The 26,545-nt window shown below is 42.9% G+C and overlaps 1 protein-coding gene across 2 annotated transcripts in view; it reads left to right on the forward strand.

Annotated features, from left to right (window-relative positions):
* Positions 1 to 26,545, forward strand: part of LOC126263133 (limbic system-associated membrane protein) — a 981,107-nt gene that overhangs the window by 682,921 nt on the left and 271,641 nt on the right. For both annotated transcript variants that reach the window (XM_049960157.1, XM_049960158.1), the window contains exon 5: positions 26,236 to 26,333. In XM_049960157.1, coding sequence (XP_049816114.1) covers positions 26,236 to 26,333 — 98 coding nt within the window. The remainder of the gene's footprint in view (positions 1 to 26,235; positions 26,334 to 26,545) is intronic.

A 26,545-nucleotide genomic window follows, 5' to 3' on the forward strand; every position in this document is an offset into this window, starting at 1 on the left:
ACGTCATTCTTTCGGATGAATCCAGGTTCTGTTTACAGCATCATGATGGTCGCATCCGTGTTTCGCGACATTGCGGTGGACGCATATTGGTAGCGTGTATTCGTCATCGCCATACTGGCGTATCACCCGGCGAGATGGTATGGATTGCCATTGGTTACACGTCTCGGTCATCTCTTGTTCGCATTGATGGCACTTCGAACAGTGGACGTTACATTTCAGATGTGTTACGACCCGTGGCTCTACCCTTCATTCGATCCCTGCGAAACCCTACATTTCAGCAGGATAATGCACGACCGCATGTTGCAGGTCCTGTACGGGCCTTTCTGGATATAGAAAATGTTCGACTGCTGCCCTGGCCAGCACATTCTCCTGATCTCTCACCAATTGAAAACGTCTGGTCAGTGGTGGCCGAGCAACTGTCTCGTCACAATACTCGAGTCACTACTGTTGATGAACTGTGGTATCGTGTTGAAGCTGCATGGACTGCTGTACCTGTACACACCATCCAAGCTCTGTTTGACTCAATGCACACGCGTATCAAGGCCGTTATTAAAGCCAGGGGTGGTTGTTCTGGGTACTGATTTCTCAGGATCTATGAACCCTAATTGCGTGAAAATGTAATAACATGTCAGTTATAGTATAATATATTTGTCCAATGAATACCCGTTTATCATCTGCATTTCCTCTTGGTGTAGCAATTTTAATGGCCAGAAGTGTAAAACAATGGTTTGAGTAAATCGTATTTTTTGTCGTAGAATCCGAATATCCAATAAAATGGGGGCTTCGCACTTGAAAATACGAAGTTAGCCCCGCCCACGTAGGAAAGTTGGTTACGAGCTGGCCTTGTCGTGGCACACACAGACGTCCCTTGTACTAATGTTAACTTTTCACTTATAACATTTCTTTCGTATGACGCGTCATTTTCGGAGCACTTAGTTATCTCAAGTCAAAACAAACAACCTGTATTACATGTAAAAAGAGGAAACATTGTTAGCAAGGAACTCGAAAAGTTATTGACCGATTTACTTCAAATATATACAGTTTGCTCCAGTACACATAAGGGGACATGTCCAATAGGTATATTTTTTTAACAATAATGTACAGGTTTTTTGTTGCTACGGATTGCGAAAAAGAAAATGCCGTGCTGTGCTGTCCTGTGAAAATGTTTGGTTTCATTTTCTTTCTCGATCCGCTTTAACCACGTTAGCTGGGCATTTAAATGTTAAAACAACTGTTTCTTCATTTTATATTCTTTGTCCTTGCAGATAATTCCAGATGAAATTGTATACACAACAAAGTAACCTCTTATTTTCTTCATCATAGTCGGCTTTAGTAGAAAACAAGAAAGTTTACATATTTATGGTTTATCGGCTTAGGGTTAGAACACCACAACGGAATCTGAATCATCCGAAACATTTTAATCCTACCCATTCACACATTAGAACCATGCGAAATGCTGTCACTGAAAATATCCTCGCAAAGCCAGCCGCGGAAAAGTTCTCTCTCACACTCCGTATACCAATGATCCCAACCGACGTGTCCATTCATTGTAAGATTTACTTGCTAATCAAGATTTCGTCTGCAGTTCTAATAAACAGGGCTCAAGATCAGAGATAGGGATGACAAATCTGCGGAGGGAGGAGGAGAGGTGGGAGGTTGGAGGCTGGAGGTAATGGATTTGATGGACAAAGAGAGAACGGTGGGGAAAGGACCTAGAGAGATGGAAGGAGGAGATGGATAGAGAGAGGGGCAAAAGGTGATAGAGAGGGGTGGAGAAGGGGATGGTGAGAAAGACGAGGAAGGAATAGATGGACAGAGAGAGCAAGAAGGAGGTGATGAACAGAGAGGGAGGGAGGGAGAAAGAGATTAGAACTTATTTCCAGTTCCTGTATATATTTATCAACTGCAAAGCATTGCCGGGCTCCCTTATTCATAATTTCAACTGATTTACATTTTTAAATTAGTTGTGTATCTTTTATGCGAGCTTTAATAAACTAAATGATTGACAGTTTACAATTCAAATGCAATTCTTGGAATCAGAATGGAATCGACACAATACTAGTACGCTGCAGTTCCACGTTGTCAGCTCTGCAATTACGAGTGCTGTCGCGTACCACTTCCTATTATTAGCTGATCGTAGCCTGTAGTATCTAGCACCCGACTTTTAACTTCCGCACGTTGCATCAACACAGACTTTTCAAATTGAAACTACTTCTGTGACTGTACGTTTTCATAAAATTTTTAATCTTATTACAATTCAGGTTATTTACAGTTATATGGACAACACTGACAGATCACCTTTGGCAATATGTACGACCAGTCATGGAACAGAGCCCCACACCTTCCGAAAACCAGCAAGTGAAATAGTCACAGCGTGTTTCGTTGAGACATATACACTGAATTGCGAAAGAAAATCGCACACCTGCCTAATACCGTGAAGGGCCGCAACGAGCACGCAGAAGTGCCGCAACACGACATGACATGGACTCGACTAATGTCTGAAGTACTGCTGGAGGGAACTGACACCATGAATCCTGCAGGGCTGTCCACAATTCCATAAGAGTACGAGGGGGAGGAGATCTCTTCTGAACAGCAAGTTGCAAGGCATGTCAGATATGTTCAATAATGTTCATGTCTTGGGAGTTTGGTGGCCAGCGGAAGTGTTTAAACTCAGAAGAGTGCTCCTGGAGCCACTCTGTAGCAATTCTGGACATGTGAACTGTCGCATTGTCTTGCTGGAACTGCCCGCGTCAGTCGTGATGCACAATGGACATGAATGGATGCAGGTGATCAGGCATGATACTTACGTACGTATTACCTGTCAGAGTCGTATCTAAACAGCACATGCACCACACCTTTAAGAGCCACCACCAGTTTGAATAGGCTCCCGCCGACATGCAAGGTCTAAGGATTAATGAGGCTGTTTCCATATCCGTACACGTCCATCCGCTGGATACAATTTGAAACGAGACTCGTCAGACCAGGAAACATGTTCCCAGTCATCAACAGTCCAATGTCGGTGTTGACGGGCCCAGGCGAGGCGTAAAGTTTTATATCATGCAGTCATCAAGGGTACACGAGTGGAACTTCGGCTCCGAAAGCCCATATCGATGATGTTTCGCCGGCCGCGGTGGTCTCGCGGTTAAGGCGCTCAGTCCGGAACCGCGCGACTGCTACGGTCGCAGGTTCGAATCCTGCCTCGGGCATTGATGTGTGTGATGTCCTTAGGTTAGTTAGGTTTAAGTAGTTCTACGTTCTAGGGGACTGATGACCACAGATGTTAAGTCCCATAGTGCTCAGAGCCATTTCGATGATGTTTCCTTGAATGGTTCGTACGCTGACACTTGTTGATGGCACAGCATTGAAACGTGCAGCAGTTTGCGGAAAGGTTTCACTTCTGTCACTTGAACGATTCTCTTCAGTCGTCGTTGGTCCCGTTCATGCAGGATCTTTTTAGGGCCGCAGTGATGTCGGAGATTTGATGTTTTACCGGGTTCCTGATATTCACGGTACACTCATGGATTGGTCGTACGGGAAAATCCCCACTTCATCGATACCTCGGAGATGCTGTGTTCCATCACTCTTCAACTATAACACCATGTTCAAAGTCACTTAAATCTTGGTAACCTGCCATTGTAGCAGCAGTAAGTGATCTAAAAACCGCGTCAGACACTTGTCTTATACAGACGTTGCCGACCGCAGCACCGTATTCTGCCTGTTTGCATGTCTCCATATTTCAATACGCATGGCTATAGCAGTTTTTTTGGCATTTCAGTGTATTACTCATCATTATGGCGTTATCCTCAAAACATGCATTGTAGGAAAAGTACCTGTGTTTGTTGGAATAGAAATGGCATACCTAACACTTGTAACTTGTAGGTCAGAGGAGGGGGGGGGGGGGGGATAGCGGGTGCACACCATTTGGACACGTTGTTGACCTTTGTCGCACATGAGAGTGAAAATCGTTTGCTTAGCAGTATCCAACTGACAGTAGACTGTAATGGTATACTAATAAAGGATGATAGTGATGCGGCTTTCCGACCTGTGCGAAGTATACGGGGGTTTGACTGCTGCTTTCGACTTCCCCTCACACCCACTGTACTCCCATCCACTGCTAACGCCTTTAGCTCCAAAAGTCACCAGGCGAGGTGTACAGTCAGGCAGCAATAACAGCACCGATGCTATCATTAGTAACCAGCCTCGGATCAGGTATCTGACTCCCGTGTCTTGGTCCAGGACAGTATCGACTGGTCAGCAGCCAGCTAGCGGTTTGTCCAGCACGTCAATTACGGACACGGTGAAGGTGCGGAGACGTGGGCAGCGCTGGTGTCGGGCGGATCCGCAGAGCGGAGCAGACTATACAGCGAGCGTCGAGGCGTCGCGCCCGGCCTGGCTTTATTAACTGCCACACATTAGGCCTCATGAAAATTCATGGCGTAATACAATACCAGCCGATTTCGATGTATCCCGCTCCCTCACAAGGCAATTAGCAGTATTACGCCACCCGCACCTCACTGCAATGGGCTGCCTGCTATTTTCACAGCGCTCGAGCTTCAATCAGCCGCATCGCACACGGCGAATTACCCACTGGCAATAAAACAAAGCCTAACATCTTATCAGTTAAATAGTTAAGTTATTATATGGAAAGATTGTAAGCTCCCATGTAATCCGTAGAATATTAACCATAAAAAAATAAAATTTTAATATTAGTTCAGGAGGTGGTGCTCCGTAGTCAGTAGGTGCTTGGAAACGTCATGGTTCCCCTCTACAGCTCCTAATACAATCCTTTATCTAACAACCAGTTTCAGTCATCAGACCATTGTCGGGTTATTAAAAGCATTTCCAGCATCGTATTACGCGAATATAAAATTACAGAAGTCAGACAATAAAACAGTGAAATTGCCACTGCAGTCACATCCAAATATAAATTACATCATCAATACCATAGTTTTTACAGGGTGATTCCGTTATGATGTCACAAACTTTCAGGGATGATGCAGTAGGTTGAATGTCTCAATAAGTCGTAAGTGATCCTGGTCCAGAAACAACTGACTCGAAATTTATAAGCGAAAATCGTAGTGATATCTCTGACGGGAATACGTGTACCGGTACTGTTGTTGCCAAGATTGCAAGGAATGCGTACCTTATGAGCTGTGCCCACTGGATCATTAGAAAAGCTGTGTTTCACAGTATACAGGGTGTTACAAAAAGGTACGGCCAAACTTTCAGGAAACATTCCTCACACACAAAGAAAGAAAGTATGTTATGTGGACATGTGTCCGGAAACGCTTACTTTCCATGTTAGAGCTCATTTTATTACTTCTCTTCAAATCACATTAATCATGTAACGGAAACACACAGCAACAGAACGTACCAGCGTGACTTCAAACACTTTGTTACAGGAAATGTTCAAAATGTCCTCCGTTAGCGAGGATACATGCATCCACCCTCCGTCGCATGGAATCCCTGATGCGCTGATGCAGCCCTGCAGAATGGCGTATTGTATCACAGCCGTCCACAATACGAGCACGAAGAGTCTCTACATTTGGTACCGGGGTTGCGTAGAAAAGAGCTTTCAAATGCCCCCATAAATGAAAGTCAAGAGGGTTGAGGTCAGGAGAGCGTGGAGGCCATGGAACTGGTCGGCCTCTACCAATCCATCGGTCACCGAATCTGTTGTTGAGAAGCGTACGAACACTTCGGCTGAAATGTGCAGGAGCTCCACCGTGCATGAACCACATATTGTGTCGTACTTGTAAAGGTACATGTTCTAGCAGCACAGGTAGAGTATCCCGTATGAAATCATGATAACGTGCTCCATTGAGCGTAGGTGGAAGAAGGTGGGGCCCAATCAAGACATCACCAACAATGCCTGCCCAAACGTTCAAAGAAAATCTGTGTTGATAACGTGATTGCACAATTGCGTGCGGATTCTCGTCAGCCCACATATGTTGATTGTGAAATTTTACAATTTAATCACGTTGGAATGAAGCCTCATCCGTAAAGCACTTCTCTGACGCTGACATTAGGGTTATCGTCAACTGCACGAAGAATTGCCTCGTCCACTGCAGGTGTCCTCGTCGTTCTAGGTCTTCCCCAGTCGCGAGTCATAGGCTGGAATGTTCCGTGCTCCGTAAGACGCCGATCAAATGCTTCGTACGTCTTCCTGTCGGGACACCTTCGTTCTGGAAATCTGTTTCGATACAAACATACCGCGCCACGGCTATTGCTCCGTGCTAATCCATACATCAAATGGGCATCTGCCAACTCCGAATTTGTAAACATTGCACTGACTGCAAAACCACGTTCGTGATGAACACTAACCTGTTGATGCTACGTACTGATGTGCTTGATGCTAGTACTGTAGAGCAATGAGTCGCATGTCAACACAAGCACCGAAGTGAATATTACCTTCCTTCAATTGGGCCAACTGGCGGTGAATCGAGGAAGTACGGTACATACTGACGAAACTAAACTGAGCTCTAACATGGAAATTTTGCGTTTCTGGACACATGTCCACATAACATCTTTTCTTTATCTGTGAGTGAGGAATGTTTCCTGAAAGGTTGGCCGTACCTTTTTGTAACACCCTGTAGAAGATGAACAATTTCTCACTGTCTTAAGGCATGAGGTTTAGAGCCCATATTTACTGGGCATTATTTTCTCGTTCTGGTCCTTAGTACCTCCTCCAAAAATATGAAAACTGGAGAGCTTGCAGTAGACGAGATGTGTTTCCATTATCGAAGATGGACAGATGCTTATTACACTTAACGTACATATTCTAGAACTTGTATTTACTACATACTTTTTTTCTTGTTTTGCCGGCCGCGGTGGTCTCGCGGTTCTAGGCGCGCAGTCCGGAACCGTGCGACTGCTACGGTCGCAGGTTCGAATCCTGCCTCGGGCATGGATGTGTGTGATGTCCTTAGGTTAGTTAGGTTTAAGTAGTTCTAAGTACTAGGGGACTTATGACCACAGCAGTTGAGTCCCATAGTGCTCAGAGCCATTTGAATTTTTTTCTTGTTTTGGTATATACTACCACCTCTGAAAGTTGTCTACCCACTGTCTTATCAACAGCAGGATACATGTATTCCATTGTCAGAGGTATTAGAATGATATCCCTTGTAATTTTCTAGTCGGTCGTTAGCGGACCGGAATACTTTACCTCAAATTGGTACATTCACCCTTCTCCATCAACCCTAAAGGTAGCGTCATAAAGCAATCACCCTGTATATTGACGTTGCAATTTGAAAGTTTCAATAGTGGGATTAAATTTCAAGGTGAAAGGATATCTATGTTAAGATTCGCGGATGACATTGGTATCCACAGTGAAAGTGAAGAAGAATTACAGGATCTGCTGCATGGAATGAACAGTCTGAGTATTAAAATTGGACCGAGAGTAAATCGAATAAAGAAGAAAATTATGAGAAGTAGCAGAAATGAGAACAGCGAGAAAGTTAACATCATGATTTGTGATCACGATGCAGACGTAGTTAAGGAATTCTGCTACATAGGCAGCAAAATAACCCTTGTCGGATGGAGCAAGGACGACATAAAAAGCCGGATAGCACTGAAAGAAAAGGCATTGGTGGCCAAGAGAAGTCTACTAGTATCGAACATAAGCCTTAATTCGATGAAGGAATTTCTGAGGGTATACCTTTGGAGCATAGCAATGTATGGCGATGAGACATGGACTGTGACAAACAGAACAGAAAAGATGTATTTGAGACGCGGTGCTATGGAAGGATGTTGAAAATTAGGTTGACTGATAGGGAATGAGCAGGTTTTCTGCAGAATCGTCGAGCGAAGGAATATATGGAAAATGACAAGAAGAAGAGAAGGGACAGGATGACAGGATATCTGTTAAGACATCAGGGAATAACTTCCACCGAAATAGAGTGAGCTGTAGAAGCTGCAGAGGGTAGGAACTGTAGAGGAAGACAGATATTTCGATATATCCAGCAAATAATTGAGGACGTAGGCTGCAAGTGTGACTCTGAGATGAAAAGGTTGGTGAAGAAGACGAATTCGTGACGGGCCACATCAAACTAGTCAGAAGACTGATGATTCAAATACAGTCAGGGTATTCAAACAAAGTGTCGAATACTTTGCGAGGTGATAGTACTCATTGAAACAAGAAAAATAAGTCCAGTAAACGTGATTCCGGAAACGCATACTTTCCGAGATAGTTCCTTTTTATAGGAAGGGCTACGCGACGCTTGTTTGTGAATATTAGCACGGTCGTTACATTGGCGCTCCTTCAAATGTGTCGGCAGGGTATCATGATGTCTTATTCACGGTACTCTAACTAGCATTAGGTGGTCTGCAGGCAGTTGTGTGGTTCGAGTCGGACTCTAAGCTGCGTTAGTTTTCGTCATGTTTGTGTGCCTTATTGTACAGTTCTGCTAGCCCTGGGTACGTATCATGGCGTTTTATTTATTCCAAACGCGGAGTCACGTATGTGTTTACTGTTATTGCGTTGTTTGTATACAAATGATATAGTACATTTAGATTTCCTCTCTTCCACCACTTGTTAGAAATGGAAGCCTGCCGGCCGCGGTGGTCTAGCGGTTCTAGGCGCGCAGTCCGGAACCGCGCGACTGCTACGGTCGCAGGTTCGAATCCTGCCTCGGGCATGGATGTGTGTGATGTCCTTAGGTTAGTTAGGTTTAACTAGTTCTAAGTTCTAGGGGACTAATGACCTCAGCAGTTGAGTCCCATAGTGCTCAGAGCCAAATGGAAGCCTATAGCGACAAGTGAAATGGCAGATATGTTATTCCGCTACGGTTTAGCAAATGGACGTAGACTCTGAGCGCGTGCCCTCTATGCTGAAAAATATCCACAGTGCAGAGTGCCCTCTGATAAGCTGTTCAGCAGACTTACCCAGCGTCTGAGAGACGCAGGTACCCTTGCACCTCGGACGACTAACAGTGAGAGGCCCCACACTGTTCGCACGCCTGACGTTGAGGAACGTCTGCCACATTCGGTGGAAGAAACTCCTGGAACTAGTGTACGACAATTAGCAGCAGTAGAAGGCGTGCCTCACTCTCGTATCTTGAGGGTGCTTCATGAACAATTGTTGTAACCACATCATCTACAATGTGTTCAGGCCCTAAGGCCACAGGATCATCATTGCAGACTGCGGTTCTGTCGATGGCTGTTGTGGAAGTGTGCCGCTGTTCTACTGTTCACATCCAAGATTTTATTTACCGGTGGGGTAGGATTCACAAGAGACCTTCTCGCGAATTTCCATAACCAGCATGTAAGGGCAAATGTAAATCTCCAAGCTATTCAGGAAAGAGTGCATCAACACCGATGCTCAACCAAAGTATGGGCAAGCGTACTTGGCGATATGTTAACAGGACCATACGGGCGACTACAAAGATTGACTGTGGCGCATTATCTAGACTTTCTCATTAACGCTTTCCTTACCTTTCTAGATGTGTGCTATTGCAGCGACGAATACAAATACTTCGTGCATGATGGCGCACCAGCACATTTTCGTCACAGTGTATGCGAACATATGACGCAGACATTTCACGATCGCTGAATTGTTCGGAGATGGGGGCACACCTTTGCCTACTTGTTCCCCAGACCTCAATCCCCTAGACTTTTGATTATGGAGACACATGAAGGAATTGGTCTGCGTCACACCAATTAACGATGTCGCGTCTTCAATACGTGACAGCGGTTGCAACAACAACCTGGTATACTTAAAAGGGTGTGTCATTCCTTACACTGGAGGGCACAGGGGTGCACTGTAATGAATGGACGCCACGTTGAACACCTCCTGTAAATACGTGTTTATCGCCGGAAGGATGCATTTCCGGACCATGTTTATTGGACTTATTTTTCTTGTTTCTATGAGTACTACTACCTCTTAAAGTATTCAGAGTGAAGTATGTGGAGCGACAAATTCATAGTTTTATTATATTACTCCAATATGCTCCTGGAAATGCTTTCAAGTACTTGCTGATGTTCTGATGACTGAAGCTGGTTGTTAAACAATCCTATCAGTAGTTTGAGGCAGTAAGCATGGCATTTGTCAAATTCTTTTAAAATTGTATTGTCGAAATTACCAAATAGAGCGACTGGTTAGTGATTTACTTGATTTTATAATTAACGAAGCATTATACAGGATGATATAAGAAACTCAGAACACGGTTGACGTGGTTTCTTACTGGATGAGAATTACATAGTAATTCTGTCACTTGATGCCTGCCTTGTTCATTAAGCGATCGATAAGGTCCAAGTCATGCAAAATCTTCTTGTGGAATGAGGCTACAGTCACCATTGGCGTAACTTGTACAGACCGATACCTGATGATACTTGTTTGATTTCAACCTGAGTGCGTAACTGTTACGACTCCGATGTTAACGCCCTGGCAATATTCCCTTTCTTGTACAAAAGTTTTGGAGGTGAATGAACAACAACGCAACCTTACATACACGAAATACATGAGTGAAAGCAACACAAAATTATAACAAAGATATTCAGTCACTCTAACACAATTTGTGGAAGTTCTCTGCAGCTTAAACACCTTACATCGCCTAAAATTAGCGTGGTAAGGAGAAAGCAGTTTATGATACTTTTAATTTCTGAGTAGGCAGATTGTTTTCCGTGACCTGTACTCGCATCATCTGCGAACGTGGACGAAGGATAAACAAGCCCATATGGATTGAGCCGAAAGAACGTAGTTTTGAACTCATTACTGCTCGGAATATAATAAAGAATAATCCTGAGACTAAATCCCATTTTTATGCAATAAATAAACACGTAAGTTCTCAAGCAATAGATACATATGAAGAATGGAAATGGAAAACTATTTAAGCACACTTCTTCACAAAACCCGTTTTCAATGCTACTGTGTTGTTGGGGCTCTATTGCATGTCCCTGGTGTTGATCCAGGTGCCAAACCATGGACATAGGCTCTCAGTTATGCGTTTTTAGATGGCGCATAGCCTTCGCCCTTCGCGCCAAACTGTGCTTCCCTCTGGAGCTCTAAAATTTCAAAGATATCTCATCTTTTTTTTGCTGGCGTTCTGCGCGTTAAAAACCTAATTCTGTGATCCTGTATTTGTGTTATCAGAAATAAAACGTAGTGCATCAGTGTCAATAGCACCTGGAACAAAAGCTTCCTTCCTGTTAACTTGTCGAAAACTGACACTTTTGAGACCGTGGCTGTGTACAAAACTACAAGTGCATTCTTGCAGAAAAGGAAAAAACAACCAGCCACTGTAAATAATGCTACTTATTTACAAATATAGCGCCGTTCCCGGTTTCAGACTGCAAGTCCATCTTTTCCTGTTCACGTTTATTTAACATTTATTGTTGTTTACTTTAGCTGTTGACTGCTTTTTCTTCAACAACTAGTGTAAACAACAGCAAATGTAATACAAACGTAAACGGCAGTCTGAAACTAACTCTGTCGGTTGAAAAACGCTAACGGAGCTATTTGAGCAAATAAACGGAATTAATATCAGTGGCTGCTTGCTATTTCCTTCTTTGCAAGAATACACTTCTAAAAACTTTCTTATTGGCACGTAGAACCATTGAATTCCCTGGTATGGCACTTACATAATTCTTAATAAAGTATTTATTTTCTACTTTGTCTCTTCTTTGCGCTTATGGTAACACAATAGCTCCTGTTTCTGTCGTGATCAGTTATGTACGAACTGAGAATCGTTTTTACATTCTTCTGATAGTTTTCAGATTTGGCATTTAGATCTTTTCTATTTCTACTGTTCGTGTGTCCTCCAAACATCCACGTGAAAATACAGTCTCGCACATTCTCAGAAACAGAAAAGGCTCCATATCCACTCAAAACCCCGAAATAGTCCTGAGTGACACAGAAATGTGAATCTCGACCCATATTGGCAGATGAGTTAGTGAAAGAGCGATACTGATACCTATATATTTGAAAAAGAACTAACCTCATATACAATGAGAAAGTTTCTGCAATTGTAAACAATCGTGCAATGTAGAACTAACAAGTGAATGGCCCAAACAGACATGTCGAAATCTACCATGAAATTTTTCACACAGGAAGAATACACCGAAAAAAATGCACTGTAAAAATCTTAGCTGCTAAGGCTTACTGCAGGTATTTTTTCTTTTTACAATGACGAAGTTACTTAGGTTTGCCGCACAAATAACCGCTTATAAAAGCTGCTCGTACACCCCATAATGCCTAGCGCGCGAAGTGGCTGATAAGCAGACGCAGAAGTGACAAGAGGTCTTGCTTTTTTTATTTTTTAAGTCAACTGTCTCCTGACTGGTTTGATGCTGCCCGCCACCAATTCCTCTCCTGTGCTAACCTCTTCATTTCAGAGTAGCACTTGCAGCAGTTCCTCGTTTATTTGCTGGATGTATTCCAGTCTATTTTCCTCTGCAGCTTTCACCCTCTATAGCTCCCTTTAATACCATGGAAGTTATTCCTTGATGTCTTAACATATGTCATGTCATCTTATCCCTTCTTCTTAGTGTTTTCCACATATTCTTGTCTTCTCCAGTTCTGCGGAGATACTCCTCACCCTTACCTTATAAATCCACCTAATTTTTAGCATTCGTCTGTAGCGTCACATCTCAGATGCTTCCATTTCCTTCAGCTCCAGTTTTCCCACAGTCCATGTCTAGCTATCATACAATGCTGTGCTCCAAAAGTCCGTTCTCAGACATTTTTTCCTCAAATTAAGGCCCATGTTTGAAACTAGTAGACTTCTCTTGGCCACGAACGCCCATCATTGGCTATTTTGGTGCTTAGGTAAAAGAATTCCTTAACTTCATTTACCTCGTGACCATCAAACCTAATGATAAGTTCCTCTCTGTTCCCATTTCTCTACTTCTCATTACTTTCGTTTCTCTTCGATTTTCTCTCGGTTCATATTCTATGCTCATTAGACTGTTCATTCTATTCAGCAGATCCTGTAATTCCTCTTAAAGTTCACTGAGGATAGCAATGTTATCAGCGAATCTTATCACTGATACCCCTTCACCTTGATTTTTAATACCAGTCTTGAATCTTTCCTTTATTTCCATCATTGCTTTTTCGATATATGAATTGAAAACTAGGGTCGAAAGACTACATCCCCGTCTAACATAATTTTTAGGACGAGTACTCGTTCTTGGTCTTCCACCCTTGTTATTCCTTCTTGGCTCTTACACATGTTGTATATAATCGTCTCTCTCTATAGATTGCCCCTGCTTTCCTCAGAATTACGAGCATCTTGCAGCATTTTACCCTGTCAAACGCTTTTTCCAGGTCATAAAAACCTATGTATCTGTCTCGATTTTCCTTCACTCTTGCTTCCATTATTGGCCGCAACATGAGAATAGCCTCTCTGGGGCCTTTACCTTTCCTAAAATCTAACTGATCGTCATCTATCACAACCTCTATTTTCTTTTCCGTTATTCTGTATATTATTTTTGTCAGCAATTTGGATGCATGAGCTGTTGAGCTGGTTGTCCGATAATTCTCCCACTTGTCAGCTCTTGCCGTTTTCGGCATTGTGTGGATGATATTTTTCCAGAAGTGAGACAGCATATCGTCAGACTCATACATTCTACACATGTCATTTTCCCCCAAAGATTATAGGAATTCTGGTAAAATTTTATCAATCCCTTCTGTCTTGTTCGATCATAAGTCTGCCAAAGCACTTTTAAAGTCTGATCCTTATACTGGATCCCCTTTCTCTTCTGTATCGACTACTGTTTCTTCTTCTATCACGTCATCAGACAAGTTCTTCCCCTCTTAGTGGCCTTCAGAGTACTCTTTCCGCCTATCGGCTGTTTCCTCTACATTTAAAAGTGGAATTCCCATTGCGCTCTTAATGCTACAACCGTTGATTTTAATTTCACGTAATGTTGTTTTGATTTTTCTACATGTTGAATCAGTCCTCCCGATAGTCATTTCTTTTTTGATCTTCACATATTTTGTGCAACCATTTCGCCTTAGCTTCCTTGCATCTCATTATTCATTTCACTCCTAAGTGATTTGTATTTCCGAGTTTCTAAATTTTCTTGATCTTTGTACTTCCTTCTTTCATCGATCAATTGAATTATTTTTCTTTTACCCATGGTGCCTTTGCGGTTAACTTCTTTGCACATATGGTTCTCTTACCAATTTCTGTGACAGCCGTTTTTAAAGATGTCCATACTTCTTCAAGTGAACTGCCTAGTGAACTATTAATTATTGCGGTATCTATAGCCTCATAGTACACAAATGTACCTATTCATTCGTTAGTCTATCCGTATCCAACTTCTTTGCACATTGATTCTTCCGGTCTAGTCTCTTAAACTTCAGCTTACACCTCATCACTACTACATTGTGATCTTGGTCTATATCTTCTCCTGGATGCGCCTTACAACCCAGTATCTGATTTCGGAATCTCTGCCAGACTGTGGTGTATTCTAACGGCAATCTTCCCGTATCGCCCGGCCTTTTACAGTATACCTCATTCCCTTGTGATTCTCGAACAGAGTATTCGCTGTCAGTAGCTGAAATTTTGCTGCAGAACTCAGTTAGTCTTTCTCCTCTCTCATTCCGAGTAGCAATCCCTTGTTCTCCTTTTCTGCTACTTCTTCCCCTACAACGGCATATCAATCCCCCGTGACTATTTGATCTTCATGTCCATTTTACGTACTGAATGAGCCATTCGATATCCTCATACACTTCCTCTGTGTGTTCATCTTCTGCTTACGGCGTCGGCAAGTATATCTGATCTATCATTGTCGGTGTGGCTTGTTGTCGACTCTGATAAGGAACAACCCTATCACTGAAATGTTCAAAATAACTCAGTCTCTGACCTACTTTTCGATTCATAACGAACCTATTCCCGGTATTAGATTTCCTGCTGCTGTTCATATTACTCCATTCTTACTTGACAAGAAGTGCTTGTCTGCTTTACATCTCACTTCACTTACTCCACCTATATCTAGATTGAGCTTTAGCACTTTCCTTTTCAGATTTCCTAGCTTCCCTACCACGTTGAAACTACTGACATTCCATTCCCCGACTTGTAGGATGATACCCTTCCGTTGGTTATAAAATCTTTTCTCACAGTCACCTTTCCCTCGGCAGCTCGCTCACGGAAATCCGATTGGGTGACTAGTCCGGAATCTTTTGCCAATGGAGAGGTCGTCATGACAGTTTTTCCGTTAAAGGCCACATGTCCTGTGGATACACGTCATGTGTCTTTAACACAGTGGTTTCCATGCCGTTGATCATTGCTGATTCTTCCACCTAAAGCGGCAGTTTCGCACACCAAGGACAAGAGAGTGCCCTGAACCTGTCTGATCATCCGTCCTCTTTGACAATGCCGTCGAAAGACTTGAATAGGACTACTGGATGTTCCTTCCGCGATACTGCATAGATGCTCGGCAGGAATGTAACCTCTGAACTTGATTGCTGGCAGCGGTGGTCGCGGGAATGTACGGTCGCCAGAAGACCTGGCTCTAGACGGCCACGTGGCACTACAGAGAGGGAAGACCATCGTGTTCGGCGTATGGCTCTGGCGCATCGTACTGCATCTGCAGCAGCAATTTGAGAGCACCAAATCTGTTGTTTGAAGAGCAGCTGTGAGACAGCCGCCCTGTAGCGTCCCTTCCACTGACAACCAGCCATTGCCGTTTGCGACCTCAGTGATGTCAAGCGAGAGCTCATTGGAGGGCAGAGTGAGGTCTGTCGTGTTTTCAGATGAAAGCAGGTTCTACCTCATGCCAGTGATGGCTGTGTGTTGATTAGGAGGAGGCCAGTTAAGGGCAAGGAACCAACCCGTCTGCCAGCTAAACACACGGGACCTACACCAGGAGTTATGGTCTGGGGTGCGATTTTTGGTGTTTCCATTTTTTCCACCAGTGTGTAGACGATTCGTCTCCTAGACAAATATCCCTAAGCTCTGAATACTGGCAGTAGCACAAAATTTAATTTCGGCGTCTTATTATGAACCAAATCTTTTCCACTTCCAGACAGGTATGAACTGTCATCTACTACGCCTGATGGTGTTCTTGAAACAGATCCCTTAGGATCTAAGTAGCACCTCATCTAGTTTAATTTTCACTGTAGAAAGACGTATAAAATCGGCCTTAATTTCAGGAAGAAATTTCTGAAAATGCACAACATTCTGTGCAGTGAATGACGGACGGGGACATAACCGGAAAAGAAGAGAATGACAGCCCTTCAGAAGTGATTCTACGGAATGATGTTGGAACTTCGGCTGACTGATAAAGAATTAAAAGGGAAATTGGCGAGGGAAATAGTATATGGAAAACACTGGCAAGGAGAAGGGACATGATGACACGACATGTGATAAGACATTAGGAAGTAACTTCCATGTACAGAGGTAGTTGTAGAGAATGGGAACTGTAGGGGAAGACAAAAAGTGGAATATATACAAAAAATGAAGATTTGGAGTGCATACTCTAGATGAAGAGGTTGGCACAAGAGAACAGTGGCGTGCTGTATCAAATCATTTGGAAGCCTGATGACTCAGCAGAATGTAATATTAATAACAGGTTCTTAGTGTAGTCAGCGGTAAGACAAAATTAAAGTACCGGTAGTATGTGGTGGAAGTGGAGCAAAAGCAACAATACAAGCTTAACAACTACAGAGGCATTTCGCTTCAAACGATTACCTACAAAATCTTATCAAAGCGATTATCAGCTAGAGCGGAACAACAACTCGACTCTCAGACTGATGAATGTCAACGTGATTTTAGAAAGAATAGATGATTTTCAAAGCAGATTCTTACCTTAAAGTCACTAGTAATAAATGTGAACAGAAAATATAAAAATTTCGTTGTTGACCTGATAAAAGCCTTTGAGTTGATAGGAAGTCAGTGTTTGAAATACTCAGTGAAGAGAGCTTATACAGTAAAACTACAGCTCTGATTAAACGAACGCCAACAAACACCAACTCTAACGTGAAATGAAGGGGAGAAATTTCTGGAAGTTTTGCGATCAAAATTGGAGTGAGGCAGGGAGATGGTCTCTTCCAGTTGCAGCCTGCCGGAGTGGCCGAGCGGTTCTAGGCGCTACAGTCTGGAACCGCGCGATCGCTACGGTCGCAGGTTAGAATCCTGCCTCGGGCATGTATGTGTGTGATGTCCTTAGGTTGGTCAGGATTATGTAGTTCTAAGTTCTAGGGGACTAATTACCCCAGAAGTTAAGTCCCATAGTGCTCAGAGCCATTTGAACCATTTTCTTCCAGCTGCTTTTTAGTTGTGTTGTAGAAAAAGGCATAAGGGAATTGATAATGTCGCTAGGCGAAAGCACGATAAATGGGAAAGTGAGATTAGGTTATAATAGGGGCGTTTGCTAATGACCTAGCTATTTTTTCAGTTTCAGTGGTAACAGTCACTCTACAAATATAATTGCTTGAAGAACAATCTGAAAGAGCAGACTTGCAAACCTCCTACGAGAAAATCGAATTTATAACAAACATTAAGGCAGCCCCAAACATAATAAAAACGTAATATTGAAAAAATTGAGAGAAGTAACAAGTGAAAGCTTTGAAACGTCCCCTATAAACAATTATACAAGACTGTGCTTAAACTGACACACAATATTTTGTTAGCGCAACGCAATCTGACTTTCAATAATCCCTACAAAAGAATGGGCCCTGACTAACACTAAACTATCCCTTTCACAAATCACTTACCTCACAAAAATCTTCGCTACTCAAGCTACTGCAATACAGCGAGCGCCACTACTGCCAGCTAAATAAAAGATTCAAACTATGGAAGGCACTAACTACTGATAGGGATAGTTAGCAAATGAAAGATTTTGATAGAGAACAACCAATGTATTTACCTCAATAGTCATAATATATATAGCAGTTCATGACAAATTTCAAAACTCCGCCATCTCTCTCCCCACATCCACCACTGCTGGCGGCTTACCTCCAACTGCGCAACGCTACGCGCTGTTCACAGCCAGCTGCCTAACACTACAATGGCAGACAACAGCGCGAACTAGACACAGACTGCACACAGCACAGCCAGTGATTTTTATACAGAGGTGGCGTTACCAATAAAAAAACCTAAACAGCCTACCTACAGCTTCTAGGAGAAAGAGACCATTAAAGAAAGAGTTAATAAGAGGAAAACAGCATGCTGCCTCACAAAGGACATATACAATGAAAAATCAATATCTATAGATACTAAACTTACACATTACTCTACAATAATTCGCCCAGAAGCACTTCATTCGGAATTTGTGACCCTGATCTAAAAGGCAATAACGGAACAACTGAAAAACACAGTAACAAAAATACTAAGGAAAATTTAGGACCAGTTAAGGAGCAAACACAATACCGAAGACGTCATAACAGTGAACTTTATAAACGTATTGAGAAAAGTTACCTAGACCGTTACGAAAAGAAGAATAACTTTATATGGTCACATCTAAATGATTAATCCCTACAGACTGACAGAAAGACCGTTCAGTTACTTTGGTAAAGTAAGAGTGGATAGCACATGGAGAACAAAAGTTGTAAGGGATTGGGTGAACCCCTAATTGCTCCATAACATAACTTCTTCGTGGCTGCGTCCGCAGTTTGCATAATGCCATAACATGACACCTTCTTTATACTTACACAACATTAGCTGCAAATAGTTTATTTCTTGTTGTTTCTACACAGTTTCACGATAAGCGTATTTCGGCTTTTGGGGAACCATTGTCACTTTAGAAAGAAATTACAGGACTCCAAAGGTTTCCAAGAAAAAAAAGAAAGAACACTGGATCTGCTGGGACAAAAGAAGGAAGAGAGAAACGTCGAGAAATTACGAGAAGAATGTGGAAGAAAAGAAAGGAGAAACACTCCATAGCGGCTCATACGTAAAAGAAGGAGAAGGTAACTTCTGCAGGATGTTAAGAAAAGGGAAGGGAAGGCGATATCTGATGACTACTGTAAACTTTTCGTAACGATAGTTGTCGGATGTCTTTGTATTTTATAATCCTACAGACAAAATTATTGAAGGCCTACACGAAATTGACTGTGGCGCTACTCAGCTGCGTTCACCCACAGGAGTGTCTGGCGGCACTTTCTCTGTCGAAGCGATGCGTCAAATTCTGCTTCGCTTTCACGGGCGACATTTATCATTCAAAGCAATAACTCACTTCCCCGCGGTATGTATATTGTCATTCTTTTGCCTCTCTCGATGCCGTTGACAAATTCCCATCTAACATGTGCAAACATTGGCTGACGAACTGCCGAAGCTGAATTTATCTCTGGAGAGAAAATTATACTTTGGAACATTCATCTGAGTATTCACGCACCATTTTATTTACTTTTCTGTCCATCCTTTAACGTTTAAATATTGGAAAAAAAGCTCGTTATTTATAGCGCACGATAAAGCCGCCCTTCTGAAAGAATTGCTGGGCTGTAAATCACAAAGAAAGAACAAACGGTGCAAATTTCCTTGCCGAAGGCGAAACATATGACTGCGCAGTTGAACGAACAGCTCTAAACGTCGTTCCAAGATTGTACAAGCAGATCACGTCGACCCCTGACTTTTCAATGACATTTTTATATAAAATGTAAACGCCGTTTATCTATATCTTTTAAGCCATAATATTAGAGAACTTTGGCCCTAACGACATAGGAAATATCGACCAGTTCAATTAGTTGATAATTTTCCAAGGCACGCTGGTTCCTTAGTTTAGTCAAGTATGACGCGTCTGAAAGATTCAGGGTTCGAATCCCGGTCCAGTAAACAGTTTCAGTGTGTGAGGAAGTTCCAGAAAAATTCACACTCTGGTCTAGAATAAGAGATTCTTTCTGTAAGTATTTCAATACGTATCCATGCGCGGCGATCTGGTAAACGTGCGCATACACGCTATCTTTTTAAAGTCTGTGGACTTGAGAAAGGAAAGACACGATTTTCTAGGCCTTCATGATGAACTTGTTGCGTCTGTACGTTATAAGCTGAAGAGTTTACGAGACATTGTGGATGCAGTCAATATTTTTCGAGGTAGGGCATTCCATTCGTACACTGGTGTGGTTGACAACAGCTGGAATGTCGGTGGCGCATGTAAACGTGATGCGGTACACCTCATCAATGCATCCCACAAATGCTCCATGGACGTCGGGCGAACGGGCAGGCCAGTCCATACTCCGAATATCATATTAGAGAACTTTGGCCCTAATGACATAGGAAATATCGACCAGTTCAATTAGTTGATAATTTTCCAAGGCACGCTGGTTCCTTAGTTTAGTCAAGTATGACGCGTCTGGGATATATTGCATACACTGTGCCTCCAACGTCGTTCTGAACAAATCACGGCAATGACAAAAACTGCGGTAATTTTAACACATCTAGAAATGGTTCTAGCACTTTCGTCTGGATGCAGTCTTCTAAGTACGTCTCACAGCGATCTCATTTATTAAATCAGACTTCATCAGTAAAAAAGGTTCTAGTTCTGTGTGTCCCATTCTTTATAGAATGTTGATGACCGAGAGCTGAAAGATTCAGGGTTCGAATCCCGGTCCAGTAAACAGTTTCAGTGTGTGAGGAAGTTCCAGAAAAATTCACACTCTGGTCTAGAATAAGAGATTCTTTCTGTAAGTATTTCAATACGTATCCATGCGCTGCGATCTGGTAAACGTGCGCATACGCGCTATCTTTTTAAAGTCTGTGGACTTGAGAAAGGAAAGACACCATTTTCTAGGCCTTCATGATGAACTTGTTGCGTCTGTACGTTATAAGCTGAAGAGTTTACGAGACATTGTTCTACAGGGGGCAAGAATATATTATTGAATTTACAAAAATGGTTCATATGGCTCTAAGCACTATGGGACTTAACATCTGAGGTCATCAGTCCCCTAGACTTAGAACTACTTAAACCTAACTAACATAAGGACATAACACACATCCATGCCCGAGGCCGGATTCGAACCTGCGACCGTAGCAGCAGTGCGGTTCCGGACTGAAGCCCCTAGAACCTCTCGGCCGCAGCGGCCGGGATTGAATTTTCAACTGTTAAGGACAACCTAGCCGACGTTTACCAATACAATCAAGAAAAACGGATGCACATGCAGATGCTGGGTAATGCAAGGTGTAATGCTGAACATTATGGAGACTGCAAGTACACTTGTGTCCAGAATGTAAGGACGAAACTAACTTTCGCATGATGTGTCGCTGTGAAGCAACATACCTCGATGAAATTTCAACCAAATATTGAAAGGATTGCTCTAGTATAGCGCGATAGGGAACAATATTGTACAGAAGGCAACTCAAATACGCAATGAGACAAACAGAAATGATGCTTTTATTCAGAGTCAATAATTACACTGAATTCACCGCGGTTCTTGATGACCTTGGACGTTACAAACGGCGGGACGTGGTTCTTAATCGGGTGTGTGATCACCAGGGACGGCAGTGCGTGCTCTACTACGCGCTCCCACGCTAGTCAATATTTTTCGAGGTAGGGCATTCCATTCGTACACTGGTGTGGTTGACAACAGCTGGAATGTCGGTGGCGCATGTAAACGTGATGCGGTACACCTCATCAATGCATCCCACAAATGCTCCATGGACGTCGGGCGAACGGGCAGGCCAGTCCATACTCCGAATACCCTGTTGTTCCAAGACCACTTCTCCTTTGTTGGACGCGGTCACGCATTGTCATCCATAAAAATTAAGTCAGCGCCGAATGCACCCCAGAAATGAGGCACATGAGGATGAAGTACAGTGTCACAATGAGATAGACTAGTAATTGTAACGTGTTCCAAGATTTGGAGCTCAGTATGCCCATGCAACTTTATCCCTCCACGCACCGTAACACTTGGGCCACGAAAACGAACATGTTCGACAATACTGGACGTACCCTCATATGGTGAGAAGTCAGAACACGTAATGCACACAGGAACATTATCGACAATTCCGGTCGATCCTTCATTTGATAAAACTCAAAATATAACACGTCGTTTAGTGCCTTGCTTCACAGAAAACAAGAAGAAAGAAATCTGGTAAGAGGCTGTTTGTAACATCGGTATCCATTCCCTCAAAAAATTGTGAAGTTCAATAGGCCCCATATCAGCTTTTCAGAAAGGACACGAATTTACAGTGCGGCCATACAGCGACAAATATTTTTTGTTCAGAATGTTTTATCGTGTGACTGGCAGCGTTATAGATACCAGTGACAGTAACTACCGTATTCGCGTTCTGAGGCAACCCGATGTCGCATATATTGCATGATAGATTTTTAAGTACCTGACTTCTGTTACCCGACAAAATGTAGACCTCTGTTTCCTATGTCACAGTATCCTGAGCGTAATTTTTCCTAACACCATGTCAATCAGTGAAGGATTATTGTGTAGTGATGCTGTATTAAAGCTGATTTATTTCATTAGAAGAAGAGGTTAAGGAGAAATGTGCTCCAATGGATGTTGTGCACGCACGCTACGTATTCCCAATAGTCAAGAGAGGTTTCCCATACGTTTTTATGCTTGTCAGTGATCTATCTCCTAACCTCCTGACTGTCTTCAAATCATCTGATTTACTTCATAGAGAGAGCTCGATAGTGTTATATGGTAAATTCTAAGTAAGTGTTTTAATCGCTCAGCAGTCTTCTTCGGTATAGAACTGTTCTGTCTATGACCACAATAATTTCGGAAACGATTCACTTTTCTTGTGATTAAATGTTCTTCTCCATACTCAGGAATCTTAGTGGGTGACGACGCCACCTCATCACAATACATTCAGTATAATTACGCTCTGTAACTCCATTTGTTTTTACTGATCAAATCTGGAACATAATGTCACTTTAAGACACTGTGAAGTGCGAATGTATTTCTGCAGATTCATTTATTGAATTTAATTGTGCAGCTTTCTCGTGTTCAGAGCACCTCCGTTTGATGTTCCGCCTTCATCCCCGTAATTAATTACCGTCGTTTGCAGCGTTTTCTTGACTTTTTGTGGTGACATTATACTTTTGGTCCAGTGCGAGTCGAGATCTGTAACGGTAAAAGGATGGGTTGCGTCTGTCGAGTGAATGGACATCACTTTTGATCTTAACTGCAACACTTTATAGTCACGGGGTCCCATATGAAGGTTACTCCTTAAAAAATGAATAAAGCCCAAATTACCAAAATGCGGCCTAGCTGCTCTCAGTTATAATTCTCCAGACACCCACACTTCCGTTGAGCAAAGTAATGTTTCGTTTAATACCGGTAATACTTTAGTACTGCCTGTTTATTAGCCTTTTTTGTGCATCCAACTTTAATCCTCCTCCTAATAATATTTAATACTTGCCTAAAAATCAACACAGGAAATCACATTCACGTCCTCATATATGAAGTTGTCATATTCTGTAGAAACGAACTTGCATCACCATGGTATCGCAAACTCACTAAACAAAATATCGAGTATCCGCCATCTCGAAGATCTCGAGATAACTTACCGTATGTGATCTGAAACTAACTTACTAGCGCAAAGAGCGATTCTTTGTGAACGTCATCTACGAACATAAACGGTTTTGACTTAAAAGTGGATTTGGATTAGGCACGAGAATATTTATTTCAGTTACTTCCACGCAGGTATTATGTTACATTTCGCGGGTACTCGCTTCTACTATCTGATAAAATCGGTGCCTCAGTGAATTAAATCTATAATGGGTGCGAATCTGAAGTAAAGATATAAGATTCGCATTAACTTTAGAATTATTATTGCGTTACATAAAATAAACCGATTAAGGAGGAAGAGGAGGAGGAGATTAGTGTTTAACGTGCCGTCTACAACGAGGTCATTAGAGACTGAGCACAAGCTAGGATTAGGGAAGGTTGGAGAAGGAAAGCGGCCGTGCCCTTTCAGAGGAGCCATCCCAGCATTGGCATGAAACGACTTAGGGAAATCACGGAAACCTAAAGCAGGATGTCTGGAGACGGGTTTGAACCGTCGTCCTCCCGAATGCGATTCCAGTGTGCTAACCACTGCGCCACCCTGCTCGGTAAAAAACCGATTAAGGCTACTCAGAATTACCGCTCTCACTGCAATCATACAAAGACCAGTCAACTAACGTATGTTTGAAAAGATCTATTCAGTGAGTCTAAACCTGATGTCGAATCAGAAACAACAAGTAAACAAAACGTGCTCTGGGCCACACTTATCGAAACCGCAACGCCACTCTGTTACTCTTTCAATGTCATTGCCCAAGCAACCACAATGTTCCTGTATAACACATCAGGTCGTAAAGTAACTCATCACCTTGTGTTACAGAACAGGTGAAAAGACGGAAGCAGCATATGCTTGTTATAATCACTTCCATTAATAGACGTTCACTGCTGTTTTCACGTTCGGCTCCCACATCTGTTACCATACCGTACCACTCACGAGCAAATAACACATCCCCTCCAGAGAAGAATAAGCGGAACGTGCTGAAGCACAAAGTCTGGTCTTCCTTCAAAACAAACAAGCTGCGCATGGCGACCACGACCTCCCAAGACGTTAGCCAAAGCCGCACACGCCTCAGAGACCTCAGCCGACACAGCCGTGAATTCGTGGAAATCGATCAACGTGCCACACGTAAACGAGGACGTGCTGAAAAGTAATGCCTCCGAATTTTTAAGGATTTTTACATAAAACAATTTTTTTTAACATTCTGCAGCTTTATTTTTCAAGTCTGCATATTTATTTCTCAACATTGTCACCTTGGCGACGAACACATTTCTCGCAACTAGAGACCAGTTTGCTTATACGGTCACTGTTATTTGACGTTGCTGACAGAGCCATAACCTAACTTCTGCTTTTATCGCTTCATTACTATCAAACCGAAGTCCTCGAAGTCGTCCTTTAAGTTTTGTAAACAGATGAAATTCGGATGGGGCAAAGCCGGAACTGTACGGGGGATGATCTATGACAGTCGACCCAAGGCGTCGATTTGTTGCAGATGTCGCAGCGCTCGTGCGTGGTCTTGCCTTATCATGCGGAAGGAGAGGGTATTTCATATGTGGACGGGCTCTTCGAATTCGTGATTTCAGTCTTCTGAGGATCTCTCACACACCGACATAGCTACGTTACACTAGGCCATTTTACACACTACGATTCGGAGCCCACTGGCGGCAGAGGTTTATACTAAATGCATCAGCGAAGCGGGAAAATCGGTAGAGTAATATGCCTGACACGTAGTACCTCAACCGACATTGACAATAACAAAAATTCAGATACACTGCTTTTCAGCAGGCTCTCGTCATGGCAGAAATCACTCACGAGACGAAGCTACATGTAACATAACATAAGAAAGATAGCTAATTATAATGAAAACTTTTCAAAGCGATGACCATTTGTCTTCGTTATGATAAGAGATTTGGTACAAAATATGATGAAATCAGGAGAAAGTTCAGCGAAAAGGGAACAAGTACTTTTTTTAACGCAGCAATTCGAAGTCTGAAAACTAGTTTTTATGTGAGAAAGATAGACTATGAAAGGAATCTGTTGTACGTACGAGACAAGTGTTGCCCAACTATTTGAAACTTTCGTTGTTTGAGTCATCCGTCATATGACTGGTTTGCTGGATTTATTCCAGTCTCTGTCTTCCTCCGGCAACCGCCTTGCCGCAGTGGCTATACCGGTTCCCGTGAGATCACCGAAGTTAAGCGCTGTAGGGCGTGGTCGGCTCTTGGATGGGTGACCATCCAGGCCGCCATGTTCTGTTGCCATTTTTCGGCGTACACTCAGCCTCGTGATGCCAATTGAGGAGCTACTCGACCGAATAGTAGCCGCTTCGGTCAAGAATACCATCATAACGACCGGGAGAGCGGTGTGTTGACCCCACGCCCCTCCTATCCGCATCCTTCACTGAGGATGACACGGCGGTCGGATGGTCCCGGTAGGCCACTCGTGGCCTGACGACGGAGTGCTCTGTCTTCCTCTACATCTCTAATTGGTACCATGGAATTTATTCACTGATATCTTAAGGTATGTCCTGTCATCCTGTGCTTTCTTCTTGTCAGTATTTTCCGTATGATCTTTTGCTCGCTGATTCTGCAGAAAACCTCCTTCTTATTTACCTTGTTAACCCACTTGATTTTCAACATTCGTCAATAGCACCACGTCTAAAATGCTTCGATTCTGCTCTGATCCGGTTTTCCGACAATCCACGCTTCAGTAGCATACAGTGCTGTGCTCCAAACGTACAGTACATTCTCAGAAATTTCTTCCTCAAATTAAGGCCTATTTTTTATACTAGCACCCTTCTCTCTCTTTCCATTAACAGTATTTCCCTGTTGGTGTGTTTCAGATCCGCCTGAGATCGAAGTGGAGCGCAGCTGGGTTCACTCCGGTGAGGGCTACGAGGCCCAGCTGGTCTGCATCGTGCACGCAGAACCGCAGGCGGATGTAAGTACAGCATGCTTTGTCGCAACTAACAGCTCTGCAGGGACGTGGCAGAACAGCCGATTCTGTCCGGTGCAGAATTGGTCCATTGAGTACGAATAAGACGTCTGACGCTGATGTTACAAAACATTTAAAATGAAAATACTGTCGTAAATAGTTCATACCTAACTGAGAAGTATTCAGTGACAAATCTACAGATAGTAAAGTAGTTTCCA

The sequence above is a fragment of the Schistocerca nitens genome, chromosome 6, assembly GCF_023898315.1.
Source record: "Schistocerca nitens isolate TAMUIC-IGC-003100 chromosome 6, iqSchNite1.1, whole genome shotgun sequence".
NCBI lineage: Eukaryota > Metazoa > Arthropoda > Insecta > Orthoptera > Acrididae > Schistocerca > Schistocerca nitens.